General features: G+C 41.5%; 2 protein-coding genes across 2 annotated transcripts; both read right to left on the minus strand.

Moving 5' to 3' along the window:
- Nucleotides 1-1,805: 1,805 nt before the first annotated feature.
- si:ch1073-459b3.2 (growth arrest-specific protein 1) lies at nucleotides 1,806-3,918 on the minus strand. The gene has a single exon (XM_061222702.1). It carries the CDS (start codon nucleotides 3,316-3,318, stop codon nucleotides 2,542-2,544), a length of 777 nt encoding a protein of 258 aa, XP_061078686.1. The 5' UTR covers nucleotides 3,319-3,918; the 3' UTR covers nucleotides 1,806-2,541.
- A 2,722-nt stretch (nucleotides 3,919-6,640) lies between these two features.
- cplx3a (complexin 3a) lies at nucleotides 6,641-10,836 on the minus strand. Its single transcript, XM_061222760.1, has 3 exons — nucleotides 10,679-10,836; nucleotides 7,173-7,260; nucleotides 6,641-6,865 (listed from the first exon to the last, which is right to left on the minus strand). Exons 1-3 carry the CDS (start codon nucleotides 10,834-10,836, stop codon nucleotides 6,641-6,643), a joined length of 471 nt encoding a protein of 156 aa, XP_061078744.1.
- Between the last annotated feature and the right edge of the window lie 481 nt (nucleotides 10,837-11,317).

Consider the following 11,317-nt stretch of genomic DNA (forward strand, 5'->3'; position numbering starts at 1 on the left):
AAAAGGGGTTGTGTGGGGGTAGGGGTGGGGGGGTAATCCTTAAGGAGCCATGAGCCCCCTCCCCGCACACACACTAACTATTCACCCTGAGGGGACTGCAGTCATGAATAGGACATTGTCCTCATGGGAGACAAAGCCAACCGTCTCCTTTTCCCAGGTTCACAAGTACTCACAAGAGGGGAAAACTAGGGTTTGTTTCAGATATTGGGTAAAATCACATTTGAGAAAGCAGGCAACAGCACACTGCCGTCTCTGTGAACCCCTTCTCTTCTCCACCCGCTGCAGGCTCCTCTGCTAATGTTTATTTTGACTGAGTTCCCAGAAACTGAGTGGAGGGTCTCTGGGCAGCCATTTTTCTCAGGGTGGGGGGCAGGGGTAAAATGAGATGCATGCTGGGAGTTGGAGGTGCATAAATGAGAAGGGCTTTGCTCTGCTACAGTGAACCACACACCCACAACATTATACTCGCTCTTCTCAACCTGCTCTTAAATGCAGCCTACATAGCCTGGTATATCCAGAGGCTAATCAATACATTAAAATGTGCTTGTCCCCCCAAGATAGGATATCATGAGCTCATTCAAAACAAACAGAAGAACCTGCCCCTTACCCTTTGTGGTAGTCTACTTGATAAAACTGAGACTCATTACCCCTTCATTTGTAAAAACCTATACATGGAAATTTCAGAGTCAAAACACAAAAAAATTATTATGTTTTAAGAACAGCTCATCACACACCCACCCCCCTATGTTTACCCTCCATTAAAGCATTTGGGGGGGAGGGGGGGGGGGGTGTATTTGCAGCTGAAAAAGAAACTTAAGCATTCTTAAGCATCCTGTGGAGGGCAGATTTTGTTCTATACAATTCATCTTACACACTGAGATGCAAATAGCCAATTGTAAGGAATTTTAAGAGTTGTGCCTCTTCCGCGTCTTTGCCTACCTGGGGCGCAGACTGTTTCAGAGATCTGGATGCAGTGTCGAGTGAAGATTACCTCAGCAAACTAATTAACAGCACTACGACCCGTCTGTTATCCATGTTATAAAACTGACAGAAGAAATTACAGTTACTGCTGCAATTAAACGGATCGCACATTTTACGAAGTTCGCTCTTTATTACTTAATTCAGTATTTCTTTTGGAGACATAAATATCTATTTCTGTACAGAAAATATTTTGTTGATGAAGTTACACATTTACACTTTTACAAAACATTGTATGTTAATACAAGGAAGAATAACTCATTTACATACACATACACTCATTTAACACATCAGTAAACATAAGATACCAGCTTACTTTCGCCAGTTCAGAAACAACATCCAACGCCATTTACAAAAAAACTAAAACAAAATACGTATGTATATCAGTAAATGTAGGTTGCTGCTGCAAATATGAATATATTTTTTTGTAGATAGGCCTAAATGCTGGTCTTCAATTCCCTTATCTTTTAAAAAAAATTTTTTCTAGAAACACAAAAATCACAAGTGAAAATGAGCAATTCACGAATTATAAATAAACAAAAAAGCTTTCCATATAATTTTTTAAAGAATGTTCATAAATTTCAAGTGTTTGACGGATCAATGTAAATGAATTTCATCTACTCCACTTCAGATAAAAATATATTTCATAGCAACTCTGGTCCGCCAGTGTTAACTACACTGGTAAACACATAGAAGGCAAACTATGATGGCGAATTACGTTCCAAAGTCAATGCGTGTGTGCGTGTGTGTGTGTGTGAGAGAGAGAGAGAGAGAGAGAGAGAGAGAGAGAGAGAGAGAGAGAGAGAGAGAGAGAGGGGGGGGGGGGTGCGTGTCTGTGTGCAAGGGGGGTCAATGGTAAATAAAACAAGGAGAGACTGAGAGTGAGATGGGTGGGGGCTGTCGGAGAGGCACTTCAGTTAATTTAACTACTTGATCCCAGAACCTCGCCTGTTCTCTCGTGGTTCACCACAAATATTTGAAGTGTGATGGCTTCAATGCCCAAGCGCTGGAGTGCAGAAGGGAGAGTAAACACAAATGAAAACGCTCTAATGTTTATCTAAAGTCTTAATAAAGCCACACACTTCAAGGACCACCGACACAAAACAAAGAGGAAAGGAAAGAGGGAGAGACGGAGAAAAGTCAACGAATCCATGTTTTCCGTTTCGCAATAAACATATATGTTTGGTTCACTTCCCATCAAATAATCAGCCCCTCAAGCGTTTTGTTGCAGCATAAGTACCATTATAGCAGACTTAACAACCCGTTTCCTCGGCGCATGAGGACATTCCGAGTGTGATTTGGAGTTGATCATAAGTGAATACAACAGCCTTTTCGTTTTGAGTCACGGATCAAATAAACCAAAAGGCACATCAGTCCAATAGGCTAACATGCCTATCATTTCATTAAAAAGCAATTGCATTCTCCGCAATATTATCGAAAGTCTTGTCGCTTCGCTGTACATCTATCCCTATGCTCTTGGAATTACATTTCCACTAGTCCATCATTGTCTCCCAGGGCCAGTTAGGTGTATGAGCAGTGCTGCACAAGCGTATATTATAGCCCCTATAAAGTTCTAGTCCAACACCATATCAACAGCAACAAACCAGTCAACAAGGCAGCATGAGCAGATAACTTGGACGGGCTGGAGGAAAATACTCCTAAGTCCGGGTGCAAGTCTTCTCCATCGGGTTTCATTTCGTAGTCCTCATCCTCATACATGTCGTCCATGTCCGCATAGGCCGTAGAGACCCCGTGATCCCCGATTGAGCATAGTTTCCCCATGTTCTCCTTCACCACTTCGCAAAAGGGTCGCTCCATGCCGTCGCATACGCAGCGGTTCAGCAGCATACCATTGGGGATGAACAGCATCTGCTGAATTGTAGTCTTGCACGTCGCAGTGCATTTCCTGCCATTGAAAAGCTGTCCACAGTTGGACAGGTAGGCTGTCAGAGTGGAGTGGCAGCCTGGGTCGTCCTCACAGCGCTGGCGGGCCTCTGTGCACCCTATGCCAGCTGCGTCCCCTGGATGCCTGCGAGGAAGGCATGGTTCGATCGCCCGTTTCGCCCTCCTACACTGTGAATCCTGTGCGCAGTCACATGTCTCTAGGTCCGGTCCATTGCGGGTCTGGTTCAGTTTCACCAAGGCGCTGATGCAATGGCTGGGGCACTGTCGCCTGCTCCCTCTGATATTATCTTCGCATGCAACCAGATACTGGTTATAGGCTAATTCACAGTCTTTTTCCTGTTGACATCTAAGCAGGGCTTGCCAGCAGACATACTGGGCATCAAGCACCACAAGTACCCAGCCCAGTAGAGCAACAGCGCTACACCAAGTCTTCATGCTCAAAGCGTAGGCTCCAGTTCACGGATGCGCTCCTGTTTCTCCACTTAACATCGAACGTTTATTTTAGAAATCCTCCGAGTACGCATCCGGGAGTACGGGTTGGACAGCATTGTGTCTTCATGTTTTTAAAAAAGACCAGAAAAAAGAAAGCTTGCTTGCATGAAGTCCAGACGGACTCATTCCTCCCGCCCCTATGGCCAACTTGACAGATTAGAATCACAGAACAGCCTGTTGCTCGATGGGGGAAGGTAAAACTTTAGCCAGCAACTGAAGAATTTCACTTAAGATATACAGGATTTCCACAGCTTTCTCTGACTATGAATACACCCCAAAATGAAAGAAGTAGCAAAATTCCGCTTGACAAAAAGACAGAAAGAAAATAAATCCGAACTTCACCTCCCTCTATCCGGCATTGTCCACGTTCCTGAGTCCTGTCATGAGTAGAAAACATAGATTTGTTTCGGTTTTATGGGATACAAATTGTGCACTTTCTCACCAGGACACGTCCATCTCTCCCTTCTGTTTTTTCTTCTCTCCCTCCTTTTTTCATCTCTCCTCCTCCCTTCACTGCCGCCGTTTCTCCCGCTACCTGTGTCTTTGTCCCTCTCACTGTTACGCTTCACGCTTCGTTTAGCTTTCCCCTATAACCCCTCTACTCTGAAAACAGAAAAGGCAAAGCCCCCACCTCCCCCTTTCTCTCTCATTTACAGTCCGGCTCCACGATTGGCCGTCATTGAGGAGTCAGTCATGGGATTCATTTCCATAGCAACTCCAGTTTTGGCAATCTCCACGTCACATACAGGATAAAATGTTTATAAATTTTATGAAACTCGCAACCTGTGTGGTCTCCCCCAACTTTCTCCTCCTTCAGTTGATTAAAAAAGCTTGGCGAGTGAAGAAGGGGGTGGGGGTTCGGAGGACGTTAGCCCCGAAGCAGACGACAGAAAGCATTCCACAGCTAGAAGCTCACATCTGTAACCCACCGCTCTAAATTAAAGCTCGGGAAAACAAATCTGTTTCTATTTAACATTAAACCGATGAGAAAAACCATAGGAACAACTTCTTGTCGTGAAATAATTGTTAAAAATACTTTTTAAATACAAAAACGGCAGTGCCACCCCCAATCCCTCTGCTTTCTCTTTCCCTCTCACACTCTCTTCATTCGGGTGGGTTTTAAAACTCTGATTGATAGGATTGAATGGAAGAGAATAGTATTTTCTGGCCCGTTTCACCCTTTTGTGTCTGATTGGCCATGCACTGGCCCAGTGTCTTTCCAGGCCCGAAGATTGTTCACGCCTTGCAGCCTGTCAATAGAGAAGGGTTTCAGCATCAATATATTTTACAGCTCTCTCCTTTCACACTACACTTGAAAACTGCCAATAGAGACAGGCCTCCCTGCCATTGAGATGGAAACTAGCTTTATTTTTTTCTGAAAGCGATGAAAAAGACACAGGCCCTTTGGCTATTTTACAAAACAAAGTTTTAGACTTCCTTCTGGGAAAACGGGCCCACGTTCGGACAGAGCCAGATTGCTGGGCGAATGTCACCGACTGAGCTGAACTATTGAGGGAATCGCTAATAATACGGTGCATACGGCCGTCTGCGTTAACAGCAACAATGCTGACAAGGCGATGAAACAACAACAACAACAACAACAACAAAAAACCCACAAATAAAATATTTTCTGCCATGGAGAAAAGTGTAGACATAAACAACGTGACCACCAAATGTTTAAACTCGGTAGGCCTATATTAAAGGCAAAGCCCACACTAGAAGTACAAAATAAATAATCAAATAAATAAACAAACAAAACAAAAAACAGTTTGAATAGCAGACATAGTAAGTAATATTACGGACTATGATGATGATGATTATTATTATTATTATTATTATTATTATTATTATTATCCGCCCCCCGGCACTTGGAAAACCGATGGAAAAAAAACTTTTTACAAAATGTTTTACAAAATGAATTTATGGCCCCCCCTTGTGTTCAAATTAAGTAAAAACCAAACTGTGCCATGATTCACTTATTTATTGTTTTCTAAACAGTCCATTAAATATTTGGTGTCACCAAAATCACAGGATTCTCTTACAAAAAGTAACCAGATGATTAAAGAGGGAGAATTGTGTATTTTATTTTATTTTTTGTGTGTGTATTTTTCAAAATATCTCCATCATGAGATATTACCCAGTTTCAATTTTAAAAAAAACCTTTAAAAACGCAAGCGTTTATACACGGTAAGTAAAGCAAAGTAATATCTGCCCTTGTTTTACTCCTGCATCCTTATGCAGTCAAAGCACCATTTCACACATTACCCTAGTGTGTGCATCTATATCACTCATTTCTCACATCGTCCTCTGGAGAAATAAGAATGGAGAAGAGCTCATTATTTGGTAGCCATCAGTTAGGTCTTCTGTCAGAGAATGAGTACACAAACAGTATGTACAAATGCACAAATATGTACCTTCACAGCTGTGATAGACATGTCCTTCAGTTGCATCCAAAAATGAACGATTTTACTGAATTCTGTATGAACAAGCTACAAGGACACTGATAAACAGCAATACTTTATGTGTGTGTCTGCACTTTAGGTCGTATGGGAAATATTCTCAGCCAGAGGGATACACTCAAAATTTGCACTTGACAACTTAATAGCAGCTATAGTAACACCAAACTAACAGTACAAAATGGTAGCACTGGAGGGATTTATGTGACTGGGAGCCACAGAGAATCATGGGAAAGGTCAGAGGTCAGTGAACTGCAATGGAGACATGGATAAAAAAGAAAAACCACAACCAGATCTTAAATAAAAGACTGGGGGGGTCAACAACAACAGCACATAAACTATCTCTTAACTTTTATTTCACATAACTATCAGTTTTATATTATATATTTCATTTTAAAATGTGAGTGCTCCTTGTAAAATACACTTATTTACCCTGGAGTAAAATCCAGCTATGACCAGCTTCAAATACAAGCTAGCTACTTTTCACAGCAAGGTACCAATTTTAGGCGATTTCACATATGGGTTTATAGCTAGGTTCACAATATTTTATTTTGGAGGATACGGATGCTGATACACTAGGAAATGCACCACGTTCAGTCCCAGAAGCACCCCCTTCCTGTGTGCCCTCCTGAGCTGGCCTTATTACACCAGCCTATGTGTGAATATTCATGCTGCGTGTGCATACTAATTGATCCCATTTGGGAAGAGGCTAAATGTACTATATCTGTCCTTTATGTGGCATCTAAATCGAATCTGTTACACAGCTGATGTGTGACACTGAGTGGTACAACTGTTCTGGAGTGAGCAGGTTACATGAGAGAGCACTTCTCTGCAGACTGCTTAAAGTCCTCCAGGGTGGACTGGGCCTTGTCCTTCAGCTGGTCCAGATCCACGTTCTGGATGTTGGTCAGCTGCCCGATGATGGACTGCTTCTTCTCCTCCTCCTGGTTGTCCTCGGCGATCATCTTGGCCAGCTCGGTGGGCAGCTCGATGTCGTCGCCTGCCTGCTGGATCTGAGAGTCATCCAGTTCATTCTGAGGGAGAGAACAACAGGCCGTAAAACGAGGGGAGGACAAAGACACAAAAGAGGGGAACTGGGAGGGCCAGGAACAGGAAGAAACAAAGGAGACAGGAAGAAATATACAGTATTGAAGCAAGCAGAACAACGACTAATGCAGCCTCCGACAGGAAAAGTCTTTCACTGAACACTTTTTTTAAATATTAAAAATAAGATGGCTACTCACATCTTAGATTACTTGAGTCAATTCCAAGGTGCTTGCATGATCTGTTTATGGTATGATCATATTTAGCCAGAGGAGTCTCAGAAAATGTATTACTTACTTTTGGTAGCCTGTACTTGTCTCGGAAGTGTGTTCTGATTGTTGCACGTTCTGCTTTTTTCTGAGCAAAACTGGCATCACGTTCCATCCTGGGCAAAAAAAAGAAGAGAAAAGAAAAGAACACCATGATTACTGAAGTAAACAAAAACTACACACACTCACACACACACACAAACACACAGCGCACATGTACACACACAGAACACACGCACACACATATACCAGTGTGCCAGTGAGTTTTGATGCTTTGTGTGCATTTGAAAGGAAGAAGGACAGCGGCCCTGAAACCAAAAATAATTGTGAGTGTCAACGGGCAGTTTGTGCTTGCAGCTTAAATCATATGATGAACTGATATTATTTATCATTCCTCTTTCAGGGAAGATTGATGGGGAAGTGAGAATCAAGTGAAATGTGTTTAAAATAGCAATTCCTGAATTATTTTAAATGAATGCATATGGGCAATCATGAATGCAGGTGTGTGTGTGTGTGTGTGTGTGTGTGTGTGTGTGTGTGTGTGTGTGTGTGTGTGTGTGTGTGTGTGTGAAGAGCAACTCCACACACTTCCTGTGAAAATAGTGAACAATTTTGAATGTTTTTAGGCAAAGCCTCTGCCAAACAATAACTACAATATCTACTTGCTACAATATCTACTAATGGATTTAACCTTGAATAAAGCCATGGTGGAGCATTAGGAATGTTAGACCACATGACAATAACAGTGATTGCCATAACTGCTTTTCAATAAACAACAATTTTATATTTCCTTTATATAATTGGAGATATCTGCATTAAAAGTACTTTTCATTAGTACCAGCATTATAGTGCAGGAAATCACTGATGTGGTAGACAGTACTCTGAAATGAGGCAAATATGATAAACCTGGTTTGTCTTTGGTTCCTATTGGTAAGTAGGATATAGGATATCTAAGTATATCACTGAAAAAACCTTGCTTCTACTTGCTTCTACTTCTTCAAGGAGGGATGCTGCCATCTAACAGACCATCATTCTCATCACTCTCTTTCCACCAATACATGGGACTACTCTTCCCAGTATTACACACACCACAGTGTACAATCACAATGAACCAAAAGTGCACTGTGCAGAACTACCCAAGACAACTTAAAGCACAGTAAGGAGGAGCACAGCACAGAAAACAAACAACACACAACTGGAAGGTCACAGCAAAGCCCAGCACAGAGAAACACAGTACAGGGAAACACAGGACAGGGAAACACAGCACACACTATGAAACCACACATCTCTATTTCTCACCTTATAAACCCCATATGTTCGACTTTAAAAAGTGAGCTATTTTATTAATGAATTTGTAATATAAAATAATGAACACTAAGACTGTTTAAAGGTAAAAACGACTGAATATCTCCCTTAATACCCCTTAAAATATCCCTTATTAATATTACGGGGTAAAATACCCCTGGGCAATCCTCATAGCATGTCAGCTTTAACATGACAACACAGTGCAATAATCACTGTGAAAAACCAACTCAAACACATCACATCTCTCAAGCTAAATTTAGAGATCATGCCAGAAGTTTACTATTATTTCCATCACGTTTTTATTAAGGAAAAAAGTTACTTTAATTCTCAAGATATTTCTAGAATTAAATGATATTTGTAATAGTCTGAAACTTAAAAAAAAAAAAAAGTTTAAATGGTTGTCTTTGACCAGCAGAGCGCAGTCAGGAGCCACCATTTCATACACTTTGGCAGTGGCAGAGCAATTAACATCTAAAGAGAGGATGTAGCTTATGTTTCATTGGTGTGCAAAACATTTATAGAGCTCTTTGAACTTTTACTCCATACTCTTTGGATGTTGGGGTGAGGAAGGTTACAGCTGACAGTTTCTTGATTCCAAACCTCACAAATCTGCAAATTGCTATTTTCCCCATCATGCTATACATAATGTGAGAGGAACCAACTCAAGGGCAAGGTGCTGATCGCTCTCCTTATCCCAAACGCCAACGGTGGCTTCTCTCTGCTCTGTTTCTGGCCCATGGCTCATCTGGTTGGTTCTCATCTACTACTGCAATGTGGAAGCACTGTGGACCACGGAGGGCTTTGCTGCATAAACACATTGAATTAAATACAAGCAAGTATTCTGTCACCAGCTTGTATGCCTGCCCCCCCATCTCCCCGTTCTTATTAAACTCTAATACCTGACAATCCAGTTCAGCGTAGGAGAGCATGACGCTCTTGTATTTAACATATGGTTTGTTCTATATATTTAATCCGTGGACTGCATTTGGGTTTCACACAACACAGTGTAGCAGGCAGGAGCTGAAGGGAGATTAAACGTTTTATAGGAAGGTTCCTATGTGATGACGCATATGAAGCTGAAGGTCATTGCTGTACTGAAATATTTAGCGATTTAGTGGAGAGCTGCCCAGCCGAACCTCCCCCAAATTTATATTCACAGGTTGACATAATGTCAAAAGTTGACAGCATACCTGCATGAATACCATTTTGAATAAACCTCTACTTTCGAGTTTACTCTCTTGTATTGAGAGTACAGACCACCCAGGCGCTCCTTGGAGTGAATATAAAGGACTGAAATTACCCACAATAAACCAAGTCCATCGCGTAACGTATGGATATGTCATATGCCGCTTTGTCGTTCAAGAGTCCAACAGTTTTAAGGCTGATAATAACATACCCTACCAAGTTGGCCCTAGAGATTTCTGAACCAATGTTGTTGAAATTATGCGTGGATATTTGTTATAAAATTTATAGAAATATAAGCACTTACTTGTTGAGGTCTATATAAATATTTTGTTAACAAAAATGACAAGACTGAGATAAAACATGGATCAAAAAATGCAATCGAGAAGCCACGAGGGTCCCCCTATAATTTTAATAATAGTTCATTTTATTCGAAACATGAAAGTAGCCTACAGTAAAAGCATAATGAAAAGGCATTTGTGGACCTTCAATACGTCCTTTTGCGGTAATCACACAAGCGATGAAGGAATCTACTAATCTTACTGCCTAACCTTTCAACAGAAATGTAATTTAACTTTTCCACCACAAGTGCATTAACGTTACGGTTAATTGCAGTCGACATGTAACATCTGGAAAAAGTAGCTAATTTTAGAATCCGTATAATAGCCAATATGAGAGTATTTGGTTCTACATAAAATGTAAATATATTGCATGAATTATTGTTCTGGACATTATCTTCAAAAGCATGTTTTAGTGCGATGGCTATTAATGGTGGTCCAATACATTATTGTATGTTAAAACATATGTATACACAATATATAACTATTACCAGAGAAAACATAATTTTGGCTGGACCCTAGTGGAAAAGTCCACATGCGAGCTGAGACCAGATACAACATTTGGAAGCAGAAGTGCAGAGATGGACAGAGCAACTAGAAAAACGTGATTACGGCTTTGGTAATCATTCTAAGGGCAGCCAAGTATTATTCGGATACTTGAAAAATGTAAGAAAAAGATCGAATGTAAAAGTAACGTGTTTTTTCTTACTTCTCCTCCACCAGCTGCTGCTGGTATTGCTCAAACTCTTCTTGAGTCATTCCTTGTGCCGCGGCTTCTGACTTTTCTGCTTCGGGTTTTTCCTCTCCCAAACCCCCGGTCAGGTTCTTCAGTTGTCCCCCTACCACGTGTTTTACCATGAAAGCCATTTTTGCTGTTGCCCAAGTTCCCTTAAATTACACTGTGCTCAAAAGTGGAAATTGGCTGTCCTGTCGTACTGAAGAAATCGGAAATAGCGGAAATCCCACGATGTGGATCAAATTAGCCTAAACGAAAAAATTATGTTAAATTCAACACGGAGACACCCAAAGCAGCTTCTTCGTCTAGCCCCGCCAAAGTAGTCGCACTTTGCTTAATGTTTCAGCACCAATAGCAAAGGACAGCTCCTCTTGGTTGGGCAGGAGGTCAGTCAACAGGTTTGACTGTTTTTCTCTGCCCAGTATGGGTTTTACTCCATCCAATCCGGTGTGCTGCTGGATTAAGTGTTCGCTTGTATGACTCTCCTTGGCGTCCCGTGACTCGCCCCGCGGATATTAACTCGCCATGGATTCAAAGAAGCACTTATGAAAATCGAATGGAACTCGGGCAGTGACGGACGCACGTGAGCTGTCAAAATGATGCCCCAGCAGG

Source organism: Conger conger, chromosome 15 (assembly GCF_963514075.1).
Source record: "Conger conger chromosome 15, fConCon1.1, whole genome shotgun sequence".
NCBI classification, from domain to species: Eukaryota; Metazoa; Chordata; class Actinopteri; order Anguilliformes; family Congridae; genus Conger; species Conger conger.

What these genes read in the sequence shown, in the direction of transcription:
- si:ch1073-459b3.2 (XM_061222702.1), bottom strand. Translation starts at nt 3,318, where the DNA reads ATGAAGACTTGGTGTAGCGCTGTTGCTCTACTGGGCTGGGTACTTGTG.
- cplx3a (XM_061222760.1), bottom strand. Translation starts at nt 10,836, where the DNA reads ATGGCTTTCATGGTAAAACACGTGGTAGGGGGACAACTGAAGAACCTG. An exon ending in CAGCAGCTGGTGGAGGAGAA is followed by an intron (nt 7,261 to 10,678) that starts GTAAGAAAAAAC and finishes TTTTTTGCCCAG; the next exon opens with GATGGAACGTGATGCCAGTT. An exon ending in ACAAGTACAGGCTACCAAAA is followed by an intron (nt 6,866 to 7,172) that starts GTAAGTAATACA and finishes TCTCTCCCTCAG; the next exon opens with AATGAACTGGATGACTCTCA.